The following is a 22,798-nucleotide window of genomic DNA, read 5'->3' as shown; positions in this document are numbered from 1 at the left end:
TATCTAGCAATCTGTATATTATATCATTATACCAGAAAAAGCAAAAGAGCTGCCCCAAGGCTTGGCAATAGCAAAAAGCACTGTTTTCATGGCTACACCTTCCATGAACTTTGACATAGCCTTAGAGTTTGAAACCTCATCTGAGAGGTATCTAGCCTGTTTGCTGCTGTCATTTACTTATCTCTATTTGGTTCCCTAAATTTCTTAAATTTATGGAAAGGTGGGCAGTACACCCAGAAGTTAGAGTTACTCCCGTTTCCACTGAAGGATTTCATCATACATACAGTCCTCCTCCCATTTCAGAGGCTACATTACCAGTATTTTCTCCCTTTCAAATTCAGAAAAAAATCTATAGTTTGAAAAGCCTGTTCCAAGCAACACAGCACTCCCAATACCATGAACAATACCTGGTGTTTATGTGTACAAATTACATGTATCCATACACACAATTATACACATGAAGTTGCACTTGATGCTGTGTGTGAATTTGTGTATAATCACATATATACATGTCACTATACACATATGTACGTGTACAATCTATGTGCATTTGAGCATTTATTTAAAAATCTATTGGAGCTGGGCGCCATGGCCCACACCTATAATCCCAGCAAGTTGAGAGGATGAGGCAGGAGGATCGCAAGTTCAAAGCCAGCCTCAGCAACGGCAAGGCCCTAAGCAACTCAGTGAGAGCCTGTCTCTAAATAAAATACAAAAATAGGGCTGGGGATGTGGCTCAGTAGTAGAGTGACCCTCAGTAAAATCCCCAGTACCTCCACCCCTGGAAAAAAATCTACTGGGGCTGGGGTTGTGGCTCAGCAGTGGAGTGCTCGCCTAGAACATGCAAGGTGAGCATGTGATTATTTATAATCCATAAAATTATATATATATATATATATAAAATCTATTGGAAGCTAAGTGGAAGTGTGTAGCCATATGGGCATGGCATAGCAATGTCTCATTCACAGAAAGTCCAGTCTAGTATTCAAAAATCAATTCCAATTTTTAGTCAAGTCTCTCAACAAAGCATTAATAATTAATATATGGCTATAATGCATAAACTTTTAAAATACTTTTCCTCATTTTCCAAATTTGAAACATTTGGCATATCCATCTTTCCTTGTCCACACACCTTTTTCTCTCCTCTATCCTCACCAAAACATTTTGTGACTGCTATGCTCAATTTCCCAACTCCCATTCCCACATACCTTCCAAATTAATTAATTTCAAGCATAATTACGCTACCATTTGAAATCGTTCTCTGTCCTTTCAGAATAAATCAAAGCATGTGAGTTTTCCTGAATTTCATTTCTAGCCCCACCATCAAAAGTTTTCTCCTATTATCCATATTCTGTATAAAAATATCCATGGCAAAAAAAGAGGTTATGACTACTTCTGCCTTCATATGGTTTCCTATCTTTTGTCTAAGAGAATGTGCCTAAAATAGCACTTTTTATTTATGTTTGTGTAATGGAAAGAACTCTCCTTAAAATACAGGTGTTTTAAGAATCAGACGTAGTAGTATGCTGGGCATGGTGGTGCACATCTGAAATCCCAGGAGCTTGGGAGCCCAAGGCAGGAAGATCACAAGTTCAAAGCCAGCCTAAACAATTTAGTGAGGCCCTGTCTCTAAATAAAATATAAAAAGGGATGGAGATTTAGCTCAGTGGTTAAGCACCCCTGGGTTCAATCCCTAGTACCAATTAATTTTTTAAAAAGACATAGTAATATACATTAAAATACTACAAACATGTTAGTAAACACCGGTTACCATCACTTTGCTACTTTCAATAGTATCCCCTAACATAAACTCAAATTTGTTACCTTGAAAAATATGTTAATCAGCTTTTTGTTGCTCTGACCAAAATACCCAACCAGAACATTTTAGAGGAGGAAAAGTTTATTTGGGAATCAGTTTCAGAGGTTTAATCCATGGTGGGCCAACTCCATTGCTCTAGACCAAGGTGAGGCAAAAAACATCATGGCGGAAGGGTGTGTGGCAAAGGAAAGTAGAGAGAGAACGGGGGAAGGGCTGCAGGAAAGATGAACCCTTCCAGGGCAAACTCCCAGTGACCCACCTTCTCTAAGTCATGACCCATCCCCTCTAGTCATGTCTCTCCTGCCTAGTTATCATCCAGGTAGTCCATTCAAACTCGGATGGTCTGATGAGGTTACAGCTCTTAGAATTCAACCATTTTACCTCTGAATATTTTTGCATTAACACAGGTTAATGGGGAGATATATCATATTCAAACCATAACAAGTTCCAAAGTAATTAAAAATATTTTTAGAGTGCCTCTCCTAGAGACTTGACAACACCCATAATAAAATCCAGGCTGTAAGTTTTCCGGATTCCATCTTTGGTAGTTATTGTAGCTTCTTCTATTCCTTGTCTTCAGGAGGAAAGAAATACTCTCCTAATTTTCTAAAGAACAAAAGAAATATTGAACCTCTATTATCATACCTAGAGGTTACATAGAAAAGAGGGCATTGGAATCTGAGGACTTGCTATCATGGGTGCTTGCAGAACTAATAAGTAACATTTTTAGCTGTATGCAATTTCTCTCTCGAATAAGGCAGTCACTCTTTAGGCCGGACAAAGAACCTAAGGGGTTTCTACTACTGCACAGAGTTATATTGATACCTATTCCATTTAACTGAATTCACTGATGATCTAGTTTCAATGAATTATTTTTTAATTTATATTGGTGTTGCTTTCAAGGAGTAAAACCCTCATATTCTATATATACTGGAATTACTTTATTCTTTTTTTTTCCCGTGTCTTCATACATGTACTTTAGATAATGATGTCTATCACATTCCACCATCATTGCTAACCTCCTGCTCCCTCCCTGTGAATTACTTGTCCTTCTTTGTCTTATGGATTTAAACTACGAATTGCACACCAAAGTTGCTTGTGTTTGTTTTCCCTTTCAGTAGTCTATGCTGGAAATTTTACAAATTTTCTCCTGGTATTAAGCAGATCATGCATGCATCTCAAGTACAGTATAGAATGAAGATGAGCTTAACATCTCAGTACCCATGGAAAACACTAGGAAAATCAAGAAGTTGCATTGCCATAGAGATGGGCTTTTGGAAAGTTGAGGGATAGTAGAGGGGAACAGTAAACATGGGCCTTGTAAAATTTTTAAATTTTTCATTAATTTTATTTTGTTGGGAGTTGGAGAATGTCATCTGACTTTCTGAAAACCAAAAATATCAACTCTTGATCATCCATGTTAGAATGGGTAAGATGTGTAGCAACACCTTGATGACATATCATAGGAACACAGTCACAGATTTCTAGCCAGGAATAACAAACTGAAAAAAATAAATAAATAAATACTGGCTGAGTGTCTACTTCATTGTCTTAGGTACTATTCAAGACTTCAGCTAACCAAAAGCCCTCTGGTTAGAACTTTTTTAAAAATTAGAGATATCTTTTCCGTTGAGCAATTAGGAAAAAAATTTCAGAAAAAAATCATCCACTAGGACTGATGGGCTAGGAGCACAGACTGAGTATTAACCCCAAGGTCCCCTCAACAGGGTAGCTTTATGTGGCTTCAACCCAGCTCTTCAGCCCTGCTGCTAAGCATTCAGCGAAGAATTCAGAACCTGACAGGTTCACTCCAACAGTGAGTCTCATTCTATACAAAAGAAGTGGAATCTTTGGAGACATCATTTAAATGCCAATTTTCATGCTTCCTCTTCGAAGTTATGGCACTTATAATATCAATATTTTAAACAGTTCAAGTATTTTTTAACTTCTAAATGAGTCATTCACTCTCTTAGCACAGAAGTGGTAAAATAAAATGTCAATGACTAAAATGTGAACTACTTCTTCAAAGATTGAGTTAAGTACATTTCTCATGATTCACTGGTAATTGGCTTGGAACTTGGAAATACAATGCTGCTCATGACAAAGGGGATTCACTGGGCTCTGCAGGAATTCAAAGGCTGCTAGAGAAAGTGGCCCACTACTATCCATGTCACATTCACTATTTTTCTTGTAGTACAATTTCCTTATAGCTCTCTTTGAATTTTAAAGAAATTATTTGTGATGTTCAGAATTTACATGCATCTGTTCATCAATTTTAGGTACTAAAACTTCATAAGATGTCTCCAGACTACAGCATCCACTATCTGCTCTAATAAGCCCAGACCATCAACCACGGCTGACTTCCCTGTGAGTCATGGCCACCCCCTGAAGTCTTCAATTGTTCCTGCAGAGAAGGGAGGTTATACCACTCAGGCAGATGTACTTCAGAAGTCACAGTCACCAGAAGCCAAATGGGCCCTGGCCACATTATCTCATTAGCATCAGGAGTTCTCAAAATGTCTTAAGCATAAGAATCACCTGGGACTCTGGTGAATTCCAGAGAACGGTTGGGTAGGTCTAGGGTGGAAACAAGGAGATTTGCAGCCATAGCCTGCAGACCACATCTTGAGAAATGCTGCATTCCATGTCCAAGGGTTCCACATCCTGGGACTGACATCTTCCCATCAACATCCTGGCCCATGCATTGACCATGTAGGAACATCACTGTGTTCTGGTCATTCACTGGAAGTAATTATTTAGCTATAATACACCTGGACAAAAATCCAGCTTTCAGTTTTCTCTGAAGAAAAAAAAAAAAGATGATCACAATGCCTGTTTGATTCCATCTTTTCAGTGAATGAATATAGACACCACATGAAAACACAAAACAAAGTACTCTGAAGCATGCAAAAGAATACACAGATGTGAAATCGTACGCGGGTACAGCATGCCAACTCCTCAAAGAACAAAATGTGTAACACAGTGCAATATCCTGGAACATGAATTATACACTTCCAATGTATATCCTATGCATATGTAGATGCTCAATGTCCCCTCTCAGATTTTTCTTTTAAATACATAAAAAGGAACCCAAGGTATTATAGAAAACTATACTACATCACTCTAACTCACGAGCTAAAGATAGAGAATAGTTTGGGTTCAAGTACAGGCAGTGTCTCTGCTTTAATTACCTAACTAGTTGTGGCTCTGCAGAATTAGATCAAATTCAGCACACACCTGTAAGATTTTACACTTTGGGTCAAATGGAGGGTCCACAGAATCACACTTTACCCTGTTTTGGAAGTCAGCTGATAACATGAAAAAGCAGCACTCAGCTCCCTGGTTCCATGAAAAACAACGGGCCATGGCAACCCTATGGGCTCTTCCCAAAGTGTTACAAAGAATTACAATGGAGTTATACTGACAACTGAAACGGCATGAAGAATCTCCAAGTGTCAAGCATGAAAGTCAACTGTCTAACCAACTAACACAGCTTTTATGTGAACAAGGACCGATAATCCCGATTTTATCTGAATAAATTCTGGAATAGCTGAACAGGCTTGAAACTTCAGTCCCACAGAAATGGGAGCCGAGATCCCTAGAGGCTGCTCTTGCCCCTGCCATTGGGGGCTGGGGAGCCGTACTTGGCTAGAATTCTTTTACATTAAAAGTATGAAAAGATCTTTGGTCCAAAAAAATGAATTATACCTCATTTTACTCAGAAACATCCATCAGGGACAGGCTACAACAGGACAAACTGTTTCCACACTATTTATACCCAAGGATGTCTCTCCCTGTTCTCTTTACACCTTCTCTCTAAACTTTTGCCATCCAATCTCAGCTCTATCTTGACCCCCATCATCAGGTCAGCACTGCTCCATACCAGGACTGATCTATACCATTTAAGTCCTCAAGGTAGGCTACCCACAATCCTTACTAAAAACCCTAAGGTACATAGGTACTGGCCCTTGAAATATGCAGGCAGTTAAACCTTTTAGCTTAAAGCTAAGTACTAGAGCCCTGGGCTATAATGTCACAACTGTCACTGATTCTCTCTCAGGGGCTCCAGGCAAGTGACTTCATTATCATGTTCTGGCTTCTCCAGTGAAAAACCGGACTCAAAATGCCTGGTTCCATTTTACCAATGAACTGATGTGAACATCATGTGGAAACACAAGAAAGTGCTCTGAATTCTGCAAGGGGCACAGAGACACGCGGCAGTCCTTTTAGCCATTGCTGGGAGCCATCAGCCAAGTAGGTATGACAAATTCCTTGCCAGCTTACTCCCATGCTGTCTAGTGGAAGGACTTCTGAAAGGTGACCTTGCTCAAGGACCAGGGCAGGATCCGTGTTTAGGGTGTTCCCCCTTTAGAATAGGGCAGTTTAGCATAATAGGAGATTAGGGTGTTCCCCCTTTAGAATAGGGCAGTTTAGCATAATAGGAGATTAGGGTGTTCCCCCTTTAGAATAGGGCGTATCCTGCTGCTGAGTTCCTCTTGAGTGCTTAGGGTCAGACAGTATATTTTGGGAGACAGAAGCCCATGCGGAGTGGATTTAGGCAGGAGAGGATTTGGGCAGAGAACGGAGTGGATTTGGGCAGAGAACGTGGATTCCCCCAGAACGTGTTTGTAGACGGCCGGTGTGAGTTCGGGAATAAAGAATTGCTGTTTGAATCTACAAGCTGTGTGGAGACTCGTGATTTGTGCCCAGCCAGAGACTGCGGCAAGCCATCATTTACTTTTCCTTATAGATTGCGAACTCTGAAGAAGTCAGAGGAAGTACTTTTCAAACACCAAGGAAACTAGATTAACCAAATTAATCGCAAGACGAGATTACTTCAGTAAGTATTTTTCATGAAACATAACAATGAGAATGATTCTTCAAGATCTGTAAAAATCGATTGCTTTCCCATGATTGCATCACTATGATATTTCTGAGATTTGTAAAATGGTAACTTAGCATCATAGAAAAGCATCATTTTTTAAAGGTCAGTTTGTCTGACACCGAGTAGCTGTATGAACTGAACTTAATGATTGTTGATTACAGCTGTCCTTGTTGGTGAAGAAGGATGATTACTTCAAGATTACTAGGGGTGTTAGATAAGGTAATATAAATGACCAACACCTAGAAGTGGCCATAAATGGTATCCTTTATTCATTTCCCAATATTCTTACTGGGAACGTTAATGTTAAGATCAGTCTCCAAATAAACCATGGAGCTCCTTCAAGTCAGTTCTATCACCAACGATCCACTCCATTTTTGAGACTGAATTAACAAATGAACATGCCTGAAATCAAGCTGAGAAGAGAGTTAATATACAAGACACAATTTGAGCTCAATTGAGTACTGAGTCAGGAGAGTAGTGACTATAAATAGACTTAATAAACGTACAGAGGAGAGAGACCAAATGAATGCTTTGTGGAAGGAGGAGTCTGTGCTGAGATTTGCAAAATAACCACGACTGAAATGAAGGAACAGAGAGGGTGATTCAGGCTTAAGCAATAGCTTAATAAAATCTTATGTCAATTCCTTTATCCTCCCATAAACTTCATGAGATAGGTACTATTATCATCTCCATTTTACAGAATAAGAAATGACGGAGATGGAGGATTAAGTAGCTTGAAAGTCATAGAAAAAATGTTGTGACCAGGACATAAATATAAGGCAGTCTTTCTGCAGAATCCACACACTTATTCCTGGAGTCACTGAGAGAAGATTTGATACAAGGAAAGCGAGTAAATCTCACTTTGCAAACAACAGAATCCACCCTGACTAGTTTAAGTGGAGAGAGAAAGATTTTTTAAAGTAACAGCTTGGTAGGTCAGAGAATCAGAACTGAATGCCACACAGCCAGGAACAACACGGGTAGAACAAAAACCAAGCACTCTGAGCCTCTTCAGTGAAAATACCACTACTGCTGCCTCCCAGTATTTAATGCCAGAAAGTCTGCCGCAGCCGGCCCCCACCCACTGCATGTGCACACACAGATCACTCTGCTAGGCTCCTCTCCGCAACCTTTTCCTGTGTGCTGCAAATGACTGGCCACATGGCCATATCATTAGCAGCAAGAGAGTCTAGGAAATGTACACTAAAACAACAACAACAACAACTCTGTTTGGGAAGACTTGAATCACTATATGGGAAGCAAACAAAATGTCAAGATGATAAAGATGAGGGGCAATCACAAAGGGCACCACACATTCCGGTGACAGGCAAGCTGAAAATTTTCAGCAGTCACATACACAAAGCAGGACCAGCTCATAAAGGCACAAGTTCATTTCACCTGGAAACAATTTACAAAGACCTTACCTGGGTCCTTTATAATAGCCAGGAACACTGTAAAGATGGTTGATTAAAAAACTGCTAGACTGTGGAACCAACCCAGATGCCCTTCAGTAGATGAATGGATAAAAAAAATGTGGCATTTATACACAATGGAGTATTACACAGCACTAAAAATGACAAAATCATGGAATTTGCAGGGAAATGGATGGCATTAGAGCAGATTATGCTAAGTGAAGCTAGCCAATCCCTAAAAAACAAATGCCAAATGTCTTCTTTGATTTAATGAGAGCAACTAAGAACAGAGCAGGGAGGAAGAGCAGGAGGAAAAGATTAACATTAAACAGAGACATGAGGTGGGAGAGAAAAGGGAAATTGCATGGAAATGGAAGGAGACCCTCATTGTTATACAAAATTACATATAAGAGGTTGTGAGGGGAATGGGAAAAAAAACAAGGAGAGAAATGAATTACAGTAGATGGGGTAGAGAGAGAAGATGAGAGGGGAGGGGAGGGGGAATAGTAGAGGATAGGAAAGGTAGCAGAATACAACAGTTACTAATAGGGTATTATGTAAAAATGTGGATGTGTAACCAATGTGATTCTGCAATCTGTATTTGGGGTAAAAATGGGAGTTCATAACCCACTTAAATCTAATGTATGAAATATGATATGTCAAGAGCTTTGTAATGTTTTGAACAACCAATAAAAAAATTATATTTATAAAAAAACTGCAACTATTAGGTGCTGGGTAAATATTTTCTCAAGTATTTCAAAATGTTATAGGAGAACAATATAGGTTATTTTCCTCACAAGTAAAAGCAAACAGTTATTAAATAAAAGCTATTAATAAGTTGGCCACATTATATATCATACATATTTTTGCATCTTAAGAGTTCTTTTAAGCTTCCCTAAGGATCATTTTCTAAGTGTAGACTCTGAATGATAGTGATGTTTTATCTTTTTGGAAACAAATTCAAAATAAATCATACATATTCATTAGAGACTTTTTAAACTTTGGAAATAGAAAATAAATATTAAACATATTTAATGATCATGGCCATAGGTGTCTGAATAATATTTCAAATACTTTCTACAGTAACAGTTGTTTCTAGTTCTTTTATTTAAGGAAGGATAACCTCCTATGTGATACACAGTATCTTTAAGTGAAGTCCAAGAATACAGAATTAAACACATCTATTTTAAAGTATCATTTATTAGCAGAAATCAGTTTTATAGTAGCACAATATCAATGTATATTATTACTCAAGCTCAGACTAGGTTGTTTTTTTTCCTGCTAATGAAGCCATAGGAAACATCTCAGATGTATCAATAGTGCTAAATCTTTTTTTCAAAATCTATGTGAATAACCTAATGTATATTTTTCATTTCAAATCCAAAATATTTTATATCCCCAAATTAAAGGGAAATTCAGGTTAACAGTAACAATGCAAGAGCCGTTGTTTTTTTTTAAATTACTTAATATGGAATAATAACATTCTAAGTATATTCTATATAATTTTATTCATTCTGCTAAATTTTATACCTTTTACTATGCCTGAATTTAAATATGAAAATGTTTTACATCATTTTCAGGAACATCTTTAGAAATTCAGAAACACTTACAGAGATAAGTATTTCTTTGCATGGAAATGTGAATATACCCCAAAGAAAGGAATGCTAGTGTGGAAATCAGAAGTCTCTATGGCAAATAAAATTGGGCAGGGGCAGGGAGCAGGAGGGGCACAAATGACAAAATGACATCATATAGTCATGCATTGTGAATACAAAGAGGTAATCTTCTTTATATCTATATAAAGACTTGAGAAAACAATACACATTAGGGTGGTTTTTGTTTTGCTTTGTTTTGTTTTGTACCAGGGATTGAACCAGGGGCCTTTAATTACTGAGCCACATCCTCAGCCATTTTTGAGTTGCTAAGGCTGGCTTCGGAAAAGAGATCCTCCTGCCTAAGTCTACCTAGCCACAGGGATTATAGGCATATACCACTGCACCCAGCTGACATTAGGGTTTTAATGATGATGTCTATAAAAATGTTACTTTGGGCTGAGGATGTGGCTCAAGCGGTAGCGCGCTCGCCTGGCATGCGTGCGGCCCGGGTTCGATCCTCAGAACCACATACAAACAAAGGTGTTGTGTCCGCCAATAACTAAAAAATAAATATTAAACTTCTCTCTCTCTCTCTCTCTCTCTCTCCCTCCCTCCCTCCCTCCCTCTCTCTTAAAAAAAAAAATGTTACTTTGGAAAATACCTGATGGTAAAAGACTAATGATGAAATGTGTAGTAACGTATTTGTAATAAGTACAATATTGCCTGGAAAGATAATATATATGATCATACATGATTGTGTAGATATGTAGATATCATATAGGATACAAGATGCGATCATATATGATTGTGTACATGACATCATACATATGAGCTAAAAATAATATGCAGATTGTCATTTCTCTAAAATGTGCCAGCAGCAACTGCATTGATCATTGGGAAAAAAAAAAACTCAAAGTCTCTGCCACTTTTTATAGATCATATATATAATGATTATCCATTTTAAAGAGTCTGACTACTCACCTTTTATATGACTTTATAATAAAACTTCAAGCAACCCAGGCTGCTTCTACCATCTTGTTATAGCTGACTTAGCCAAGAAAGGTTGGCGATTTTTAAAAACAGTTGCATTAATTTCTTTCAAGTTGAAAACTAAAAAGAAATTAAACTAAAAAGAATTTTCTCTTTGAAAAAAGAGAAACTAGAAAAAATAATTTTTTGCTCATCTAAATGTTAAAGAATGGGAAGACTGCCTTACTGGGCTTAGGTTTTAAGAATGAATGATATATCTCAATCATTATCTTCATGGCTTCATTGAGAAAGATACAATTAGTTATGACATGAACATAGCAATGAAATTCAAGTGTGACAGTCAGAAAGGGATAATTAATCATGGTGACTATGAGTCATCCGAACATCATAGTTCATTTCCAACTGATAAGAAGTTCACATTTCTTTACTAAGGAATTTCTTTTGATACTATTGAAGACAACAAAAGGGATTGACCTCTAACATTGGTCAGAATTTCATTCTTCATAACCATGGACATGACCCCTCAGTAGGACATTAAATGGGCCCAAACTGTCACTAGGTCAAATGCCTCCATAGCACACATACATTTTCCTCAGAGGTGATGTCTCATAATTTGTGCAACAGTGGGTGAGGTTCTAGGGGGACTACTGATATCTTTATGTTGTTATATACTTATGAAAATCTGAGTCCTCAAAAATACTATGATAGTTTTCTAGAAGTTGAATCTAATATGTGGTATCAGGTATGTTCAACAAATTATTTCTGAAATTAATATGGCACACAGCTAAATAGAACTTGGCCCATGTGATGACCAACTAGGGGTTATTTGTGCAGGTTTTATCCATTGTTAAGTGAAAACATGTTAGAACATATATAGTAAAATATTTTAAATTTGACAAAATTAAATAAGAAGGTGATTCTAAAGGTGTTTGCATTTACTCTGGGCTGCCTCTGACCCTCTGTAGGTAAACTTGCATTTATTGGGCTACTGAACTACAACTTCATAAAATATGCATTCAATTCTTACCTATTAACATAACACTGAGAGTTACTTGAAATCAGATCATGTCCATTGTAATACCTAATTATGATAATTATGAAAATTGAATTATGAAGATAGCTTGCAATAGTTAAAGGTTTTGATTCACAAGACATGGCCTCCCTTCTGTGCCTGTTACTTACTGGTTGTGTGATCTTGGATGTACAGAATCATTTTTACTTAAAAAAAGAAGACAGTACTACATTCACTCTCAGGATTACAAAGATATGTAAGCATTTGGCGCTATTACGTTCTCCCAATGAACTGCCCCCTTATCGTTTAAAAACATTCCATTCTAATTTTGGTTATTGACCTAATTCTGAAGTCTGACACCAATACAGGTACCACAGTTTGTTTGGGTTCCTATTTAGTGTTTGTGTGATATGCCTTTTCTAACCTTTTGCATTTTTTTCTTTAAAATATTATTATAGAAATATTATGCTTCTGGAAAAAATATTATGAACTGTTAACAGTATTTATTCCAAAGTAATGTGACAGTCTTTTATTTTCTTCTTAATAATTTTTTTTTTTTTTACACTTTTCTACAATTAAAAAAAAAAAATGTTGCTAGGCATAGTAATTCCAATGTCTGATCTCAGGATCAACACTGTGTTTACACACAGCCAACAGGGGGCATGACTGAACATAAAGAACCTTCTCCCTCCAGAAACAGAGGGCTGCAGTCCAAGTCAGCATTCACTGAAGTATTCACCACCTACATACAAGGCCACATACTCACACATGGTTGTGCTTTGACAAAACATATGAAAAGTGACTTTCCCTTTGAGCCATCTGAAGCAATTTTTGCTAAGGCCCTCCTTGAGCCATGATTCATATTTGCTCTCATATAACAACATATCCTAAGCCCTCTGGTATTTTAACTTCTACAAATTCTTAAATGTGAAATTCTTAAACAGCACATAACATAAAACTTAACTGTTTACCTGCATTCACACAGTTTTAAATGGAACTTTAAAACACATTTCATCTTATAAAGCTGAAACTCTATACCTATCAAACAACTACTCATTTCCTCTTCCACAAGCCCTATTAACACTTTGTTTCCATGAATTTGACCACTTTAAATTATGTTCTTTACTTCTAACCTATCTGGGTTTTTACACTTAAGACATTTCCTATAGATGGCATGTAGTTGGGTTTCAATTATTTTTAACTTCACAGTCTGTCCATTTATTAATTGGAATAATTCAACTATTTGCATTTGATGTAATTATCCGTATACTTGATTTAAATTCACCATTGCTTTTTTTCCCCAATCTTCTAATCTGTTCTTTGTTCATTTTTCCTATTTTGCTTTCCTTCTTTTGGATAACCCAAATATTGTTTTCAACTCATTTTGCTGGTTTAATAACTACCTGTGTACATAGGTTGTTCTCGTATCTACAATATACACTTTTTTATGAGGAGGGGGGATACTGGGGACTGAACTCAGGGGCAATCGGCCACTGATTCACATCCCCAGCCCTATTTTGTATTTGATTTAGAGACAGGGTCTCACTGACTTACTTAGCACCTCACTTTGACTGAGGCTGACTTTGAACTCATAATCCTCCTATCTCAGCCTCCTGAGCTGCTACAATTACAGGCATGTACCACCATGCCTGGCTGTACTTTCCTTCATTACAGTCTACCTTCATTACAGTCTACACTTCCCTGCAGTATAAGAATCCTACGACAACATCCATTCCCCTGCTCAGTGCTGCCATCAAGTCATTTTCCTTCAAGGTTTTAAACTATACAATGCATTGTTATTACATTTCCTGTAAGTAGTCAACTGTCTTTAAAAAGGCATTCTAGATATTTCATACCGATTCAAATGCTCACTTCCTGTCTAGAACTGAATTTCTACCAGATTTTCCTTTCCTTAGGCCTGAAGAAGTTTCTTTCTTCTGTCCTAAATGGTTTCTGACAAAAAGTCTATTTCTTCATATATAAAATGATTTCCCCCTGTGGCTGTTCTTTTAAAAAAAAAAAAAAAGTCATGAAGGTAATAATTTTTAGAAATTTGATTATTATGTACTATGGTGTGGTTCTCCTGCTTGGGGTTCTCTGAACCTCTTGGGATTTGTGGGTTTATACTTTCTTTCATACCGGATTAATGTTCAGCTATTATTCCTTCAAATACTGCTTCTGGTCTTCCCCTCCTCCTGAAAGCAACTGTGCACCTCATACAAGCTGACACTCCCCCTGTTCAGGGAGGTTCAGTTCTTCCTTCTCAGTCTTTCTCCCAGTGCTTTATTTTGGATGCTTTCTATTGCTCTGGACTAAGCCGTTGATCTTCTTCTTCTGCAATATGTATCAATGCCATCTGTTTTATTTTTAAATTTAAGATACATTTTTCCTACCTCACAGTTAATATTTTGTCATAATGTTCAGGTTCTCCTTTAAATCTTGGATTATAAAATCCTGCCTATGAATTCACTATTTTTGTCATTTCTGGGTGTGTTTCCGTTGACTCACTTTTTCATTGGGTTCATGAGTTATATTTTCCTACTTCTTTACACATCTGGCAATTCTAAATGCCAGACACTGCGATTTTTACATTATTTCATGCTAAAACTTGATTTTTACATTATTTCATGTTAAAACTCTGGAGTATATTTCTTTTCTTCTGCACACCGTCAAGGAACCTGAAATCCTTTTGTTGCTTCTAAGGTTTGTCAAGGCAGGTTCCAATCAGATTATTCGGAGACCTTTATTAAGCTGTGACCCTTCTGAGATCTCTCCTAACACCCCAGGTATGAACCTGATTCTCCACTCTGGTTTGTGTGAATGTCACCTGTGCTCCAGAAATTGTTTGGCCTAGTGCATTCCAGTTGGCCTTCTTGCCTTCCACCACACCCAGGAAGATAAGTTCTCTGCAAAACCCTTCAGGGACCCTATAAAGATTACCATACTGGGGTTGGGGCTGGAGGTCAGCGGTACAGCGCCGTGTAGCACGTGTGAAGCCCTGGGTTCGATACTCAGCAGCACATAAAAATAAGTAAATAAAATAAAGGCATGGTGTCCAACTACACCTAAAAAATAAATTAAAAGATCTCCATATTCTCTCTTTGTACAACTCCCTTCTGGTCCTCTCAAGAGCTGACTGCTCTGATCCCCTCCAATTTGAATCCCTGCCTAACCCATGAGACTCCAGGCCCTTGCTGGGTTCCTCTCCCTGCTCAACCCAGACGCTGCCTCCAGTTTGACTCTTTTCTCACTCCTTTTCCAAAGATTATTGCCTGCTGTCCAACATGTGAAAGATATTTCCGATACTCTGCTTGGTTTTCTATTTTTATGGCAGGAAGTCAATTCCCACAGGAGTTACTCTTTCGTCATCAGAAGTAAAAGTCCTCCAAGGGTTAAACAGGATTTTTTATTTTATTTTTTTTTTTTTTGAGGATGTGCTTTATACATTCTGAATCAGTATGCAAATAGGAGCACAAGAAGACACATCCAGATAGAGGGAAATACATACTTTGTGGTACAGATTTTTTGATATTTTTTTCTTCAACCAAAAGACAAGTAGATCACCATCTTCCCTAAGCTGAAATGTTCTTGAAAGGTTAATTTGCCTCAACTCAAAATCCCCAAATTACTTGGAGCATGAAATTTCTGTAAGAAGTATTCCTTTTCACAAAGGACTGACCCTATAAAAATGCAAATAACTCTTAGAAAGGATACATTTTACATTCTACTATTAATGAGACTACAGTTTCAACTGGTCATCTATAGGTTCCTTGAACCATTGGGGTACAATCTGAGGGTTTGGGGAGTCTCAGGATTGTGGGCGACTAGAGAATAAAGTTGAAGGAGAAAGTACATTGCTAAAGGGAAAGAAACAGGGCAGAATGATCAACTTCACAGCTTTGCCCAGGGCAGGCCCTGAGGGAAAGAATTTGTCTGCCTGCTATATTTCCCTTGGGTACTATCTGTAATTACTATCACAGCTCATTGATTTTCAATTCTTTCTATTAATACATTTATTGGCCATTCTGACATTATTAAAATCAGTCCAACTCTGCATCTTTAGTGGAGGATATCTGTTCCCTAAAATATGCATGTTCTAAGTGCACAATTTTTTTCCTGCCCCCTTTTTTTTTTTAAAAAGTCTTCTCCCATTAGCAGGAGCTGTGTTTCTGCACACTGGTCTTTGGAACCAGGTAGTGACATGCAAATATTTCACTACAGATCAAAAGACCTCAAGCAGTGGGTCATCAGAGAGTATTAAATGATACGCAAATTCATATTTCCAAGATAATTCTACCAATTTACTAGCAATGCCAGGCCCTGTTCCACAGTAGGAGGGGAAATAATGAGATTCTGCTAGAGTGGAATCCAAGTGGCATTTTTAACAAATGACTTTTCTTCACCTCTGACAGTCATTAAAGTAACACTGTCTTACTAAGCCTTTATGCACAAATGTACATTAAATCTTTAATGTGAAATTAAACATAGAGGTTTACTCAGGGAAAGTTAGGTTTGTTGTTGGTCTCCCTCTCCCCTGCCATCAAAATGCTACTGAATTTTAATGCAATTGGCTCTTAAACAAGCATTCCATCGCATCTGTCTATATTTCTTTATTAAGCCTAAAACTTGGATTTTTTTTTTTTTTAAACACTACCAGTCTTAAAATCCTCTCCATTCTATAGAGTGGCAAACAGGCTTCTGCTTACAACAAACAGTATCGGAATGAATCACCATTTATTGAGTGCTGCCTATTCATAAGTTCCTGGGCTGCGGTGAGGAAGAATAATGAGAATCATAAAACCTAAGTTCTGCTCTTTGGCAAGTTCCATTAGAGGTGCTTCATGAAGCCAGTCAGCTCTTTTTGATAGAGAATCATCTTCCACACTATGTTATGAATGTCCTGCAGGATGGTTTAGTAAAGTTACTGCAAGCTGCCTCAAAGGAAAAGACCAATTTCCCGTTGCCCTCTTTTGTCCTACTTGGAAAATGAGAGTGCTCCAGGGATCTGTATTGAGCAGGGCTGATATTTTTCTGCTAGTGAGACCTGGAGATATATATGAACCTATCCCTGCCACTCCGACCCCTGCACCCGTCCTCACTACTGAGCGGTAGTGGCAAGGGGCTGTAGGTTCTCCCAAGTGGAAACACTGAAGTCTTTTACCATCAATTACAGGCAGCCTGGAACACTTAAAGTTCTTGCGACACCCAGTCTCCTTCTCTAGTGGTAGTACCACACTACTGCCACTCTTCTATGCCAGTCCACAATTCAGAGGGTGGGTAATCGAGGGCTACAACACCTTGCAGGTGGCCCAGGAAGGCAGAGTAGTGCTCTCACACCTGCCTCACAGGTGTGAGCCTTAGGAGACAATATGGGAGGCCAAGCAAGGGATGTTTGTGTTTTTCTCCAATGCTGCCAAAGCTGCACCCAAGTAATTTTTTCCCACATTTTTTTTTTTAATTTAAAGAGGTCTTTTTTCTTTTTAAAACAATTTAAAGAATTTCAAACAAGCCATGGCACAAGCCTGTCATCCTAGCAATAGAGGCGGAGGCAAGAGAACCACAAGTTTGAGGACAGCCTTGACAACTTAGGGAGACCCTGTGTCAAAATTAAAAATAAAAAGGACTAAGGATGTAGCTGAGTGGTAGAGTGCTCCTGGGTTCAATGCCTAATACAAAAAAAAATTTTTTTCCAAACATATACGAAATTAGGTAGACTAAACAACTCCTCTTCCTTACCTGTCAGTGAGCTTCAGTAATGACAGGATCATGACCAGTCTTGTTTCATCTCTTTTCCTATCCCTTCTCCCCTCCCAGTTAATTCTGTAGCAAATCCAAAACATATTTACAATTCCAACTATAAATATTTCAGTAATCTTTTTTTGTACTGGGGATTAAATCCAAGCTTAGCTCATCTACTAAGCTACATCTCCAGCCCTTTTCATTTTTCATTCTGAGACAAGATCTCACTAAGCTGCAAAGGGCCTCACTAAGTTGCTGAAGCTGGCTTTGAACTTGTAATCCTCCTGCCTCAGCCTCCCGAGTTGTTGGGATTCCATGGATTTGCATCACTGTGTCCAACTCATTAGGTATCTTAAAAGTATATGAGCCAAGAACAATTTTTTTTAAAGGTATGGACAAATACCATTATCAAAACAAAGAATAATATCACTTATAATTATTTTCTCATTTTATTGTTCTTTTGTGCCAGGTGATAAAATACAATTGGGATTTGAAGCAATTCTACAGAAGCACTTAAATAAAAATTAAAGTGAAACACTTTAAGATTTACCTTAAATCTGCATGGGGTAACATAGATGCCAAAATCTATATTAAATATTTCATGAAACTCACAGCTAGAGAAATGGATGTGACATGACCTTTTACTCCCATATTTCTTCAAAAGGAAAATATTTATTCACCACTGGCAACATGTAGGCAGTCTCTTATGTCTTAGAACCCTGAGTGTTCACCTCCCCATTGAAGTGACCGTGTGGATGGAGACAACCTATTCCTCTAGGCCGGTACCATGCTGAACAAGCAGGTGAATTCAAGCCTGTCTCCCTTTTAAAGTCTTACATATTTACTTCCACTCACAAGTAGCTTTGTTGTAATGAGACTGTCAAACTCCTACTTAGAAATGCTTTCTCTCCCTCCTTGCCCTTCCCCAGGACCAGAGTGTCAGGCAAAACCTGCAAAGGCCGACTGCTATTCCCCCACTGCACAGATGAGGCCAGGGAGGACGGGAGATATGAAGAAACTTCCCCATGTCATTCAAGCTGGTAAACTGCAGTGCCAAGAATAAAATTGTGTTTTATGTCTTTGAGGCAGTGTCCTTTCTCTGTGTACTGCCTTATCTGAGTGTAGAAGTTCCAAAACTCTTCTTCCTGCTATAGTCCTTTGCTTAATAACATGTTAGAACATCCAAAGGCTGACAGCATTTGGGAAGTTCCTGTAACAGCAGGGCACAGAACATAAGGTCAAAGATAATGTCACTCAAACACTCCTTGCTGTGCCCCTGAAGCATATCACAAGAGCACATGCCCTTCCTACAGACTGCTTAGCAGCATGCACCATATTACCAACAAGCCCGAAGGAAACTGAAGTCACGTTTCAGGATAATCGACTTAGATATCACACAACTGAACTGTGAGTTGGAGAAATCCAAACAGAAGGTGCCCAGAGCTGGAGCTGTTGTGTTGCCATGCCCATCTGGTTCACACAGCTGCAAGACTGAGACCTGCACCACCAGGTGAGAATGTGTGTTTCCAATCGTTACAATTTTGATTATCGTGTTCACAATAACCCTATGAGGCAGACCGAGTAGGTTTACAACTAGCTGTTGATGGGTCGTATATTTTTTACAATGCTAGTTATAATGGGTAGACAAATTGAATAAATCATGTTTTTACTGAGCAATGACCATGTATCAGAAACTACCAGAGATACAGGGAAGAAATATTAAGACATAGCTCTTGCCCTCTAAAAGCTGACAGTCTGACTGAAGAGACTTGACCAAGTCCACATGCTATAATGCTCATTCAGAGAGCGGGGCAAAGCAGCCAGAACTTCTCAGAGACCTGGCCTGGCATGATCCACGGTCTTCCTTTAAGCTCTGAAATGTGCTCATCAGGTCATGAATTTCTTGGAGGGGCAGGACACCTGCAGAAACCAGCAGCAATCTGCCCCATCATCACCAATGAAAAATCCAGTGAAGTGGCCAAAACTGAAAATCATTCAAGTTCAGACTTTATATCTTAAATTATTGTATTCTATAAAAAGTTAAAGTCCAATATATTTCAATAAACACTGCAAATTGTTTCGCTTGAAGCCTTACTATGAGAGAATGAAATCATATCTCTCCTATTTAAGAAGTTCATACAGAACTAAGAAAAAAATATGAAAGTTTTTATTTCCCTCCAACATGCACAATTTAAATCAGGGTTAAAATATCAACATCTACTCCACTCACAAAAGAGAAAATTGATTTTACTGAAGTGGCATTAAGTAATACCCCACAATTTTTCCTTTCCCTGTTTAAGGACAAAATAATGCTCTTTATAAACAATGTATGTGGGGTTCTTATTTACACTGTAAAAACTCTTCTTTCTTTTTTTATTTTTTGAACATTTAAATCTTTCACAAAAAGATTACCTTGAAATCGAAAAATGATGACAGTAAAGGGTGAAGAATTCTCTGGATACTGTTAAAGATTACCAGGCTGTTGGCAACAACACTCTACCCTGGCTTTGACCATTGGTCCAGGTCATAGTTTCTGACTTCAGGTGTTCTGCAGCTTTTGCCTTCCTCTAACATGTACAGTTTGAATGGAATTACTGCTATTCAAGTTAAAGAAAGTATCATGAAATGAAAGCCGCACTGCGAAACACAGATTGCTTTTTCACTTTTTTCCCCCTCAGCAATAAAAAAGGCCATCCTTTCTGAATGAGATGTAATGATGTGAACTGTGAACTGTGCACAAATTTACTTGATTAAACTCATGAAAATGCATCTAGACTTTGAAAAATGAATTGAGACAACAGAATTTTTTAAAAAACTGAAATAAACCCTTCTTATGGTTAGATGAACAAGGTTAAAAAAATATCTAGATGTTTTGAAGGATCTATGGAGTTTATCCATACAGTTCGGCCAGAAAACCAGGTGAGCACATAACTCTTCATGGAAGGCTGTCTAGGGACAATGAACTTTTAGTAACTGCCACACAGTTTTCTCCTTTATGATGCTCTACTGCCTCAGCCTTGGGCTGGCTCCTTGAGAGTGTGTCATTACACTAAGCTTCAATGGCTAACATAATCCATCAAGTTCATTTCAGAGTTACACAAATCAACACTGAACAATTAAGTGAAATGCCATCCTCTACCATAAACAGATCTGTTTCAACAAACACACTGTTACTCTGAAAAGGAGACACTATGTTGAGATGTCATACACCTTGTCACCCACTGCTCAGCAATGTCAGTTACTGAGACCCTCAAACTGCCACTGCCTGGATCTGAAACCTCAGCAGCCATCATGAAATCCTTTGGTACACTGGTATCCCACCCCTTGAGTGGAATCGCAGATGAACTTTCATACTGATTTTCTGTTACACATTTTTATTCATGTCTAAAACATTTTTTGAGTGTCCAAGAACAAAACATTGCTGATTCTAATGTAGCATTTTTGAAAAAAGATATATTAAAAAGGTAAATATTATACATTTACTTATGTCTTTGTGGCAGTCATCTGCAGTGTCTCAGTGCTGGAGGTTTAATAATACAGGTAGCCCACATGCATTCAGGCACATGGCAGAGCTTTTTTTCCCCCTTATATATACAGAGTGGACAGCAATTCTGCAATCAATTACACTACCTGTATGCTTTACGTTAGTAGAGCTATAAAGTTGACGAATATAAAATGTAATGTCCTATGTCCTTAAAATAAAACCTGTGTTTTAGTCCTTATATTTTCAGTGCCCATAAATTAATTCATCAATTTGATTAGGTAATGTGCCACATACATATAAACTTTCTTTGTTTTTAGGTACTTTTCAAATTCACTGACCTCAATTTCATCAAGGATTCCCTAGTCTTCCTGGAGTTGAAATAAAAGGGAGGAGGGTGTAAATACCAAGGTCAAAAGAGAAATTCATCCAGTAAACGATAACATTCCCACTCCCTGTGCTCTGACACTTCTTAACTTAGAACCTAGCTAATTTGTCATGAGGTTAAATTCTCATCTCATTTCTTCATGTTTCCCTTTGTGGTGGGTTTTTATTAGCTTTTCAAAACACCCACCAAATTTAAAGAGACGTAATTGTTCTTAGAAGGTCCCTGTGCCTCCCTAATTTCAAGATGCTATTCCTTTCAAGGGAGGAACAGCTGAGGTTAAAACTGGGTGAGAACCAACCACCATCTCAGGTAATTTTTACTTGAGAAAAATGCAGGCAGTGGGAAAAAGTAAAGGTGCTCAGGGTGCCCTGGATACAAAGGGCATGATCAAAAAGGGAAGGAGGCAGGCGTCACTGGAAACTTCTGCTTACCCCTTGTTCAGATTCCAAAAGCTCTGTTTTGACTCTGACTGCCGGCATCCCATCAAGCATTAACATTCTGTTCTCAAAGGTGTTGATATTCTGAGAATGAGAGAGAGAGAGATTTAGTTATACAGCATCAAAAGAGGACATCTGATAGCGTCTTGTTTCCTAGTAGTACCTTTGGTACCGCTAACCTAATTCTTTAACAATGAAGTATAATTAAATGAAGGTATCATCATAACCAATTATCCCCCCACTCTGAACTTTCATTTGAAATAATGACCAAGAAGTTGAATTAATCAGTCTGATCCTCTGACCTCTGGGTTGGAGGTCAGCCTGTAATAAACTGCAGTGTGGAAACCTTACATTAATTTTTATGGAGCTGACAATTTATCATACTTTCTCAAGAATGGAAGGAAATATAAGCCAAGTTTTTCTCTTTCTTAGTCCTAGAGGTTGCCCTGTGTACAGGCATTCATAAAAGAGAAAATAAGATTTAAAATAATTTACATACTCTCAGAGTTTAAATAATTTAAAAGCAAGATAATATAATTCTGGACTCATTTAATTTTTATATCATGGCAATTCTGATCAAGTGAAAATTTCTGCATCATCATTCCCCCAAACACTATTTTAAAGAAAGCCAATATAAGTTGTAAATTAAGACTGAATTTTCAAAGTCAAAACTAAGGAACAGAAAAAAAAATTTTTTTTTTCCTGTTCTAGTATATGTTTGCCTTGATTCACCACCTCCTGAAAGGAGAACCTTATTTATGTTGTGGTTCATAATAGAATTTCAAACATTTATATGAATAAATTTATTTTCTACTCATTTTTACTGCTGTAAGAATTTTCTGGAGTAACATCTGTAGGGCGCCAGAGAGCCCCAAGTCAGTGTACACCTAAGGTCCAAATCAGGCTTGTTTTAAACATGTGTAAAGTGCCTAATAATACCAGCAAAACTAAGACACTAATAAGACTAAATCTGTGTTTTTACAATAATTATCTTTGTCTCAATTGCAGAATGTAAACACATAACACTGAAGTTGTCTTAA

General features: G+C 37.9%; 1 protein-coding gene across 2 annotated transcripts in view; it reads right to left on the bottom strand.

The window, feature by feature from the left end:
* The window catches only part of Klf12 (KLF transcription factor 12), a 445,629-nt gene that overhangs the window by 232,700 nt on the left and 190,131 nt on the right, over positions 1 to 22,798 (bottom strand). For both annotated transcript variants that reach the window (XM_076872059.2, XM_076872060.2), the window contains one exon: positions 21,753 to 21,842. In XM_076872059.2, the coding sequence (XP_076728174.1) occupies positions 21,753 to 21,842 (90 nt within the window). The remainder of the gene's footprint in view (positions 1 to 21,752; positions 21,843 to 22,798) is intronic.

This window comes from Callospermophilus lateralis, chromosome 12 (genome assembly GCF_048772815.1).
Source record: "Callospermophilus lateralis isolate mCalLat2 chromosome 12, mCalLat2.hap1, whole genome shotgun sequence".
NCBI classification, from domain to species: Eukaryota; Metazoa; Chordata; class Mammalia; order Rodentia; family Sciuridae; genus Callospermophilus; species Callospermophilus lateralis.
Note: the sequence above shows the minus strand (reverse complement) of the source record. Positions and strands in the feature narration are given on the sequence as shown.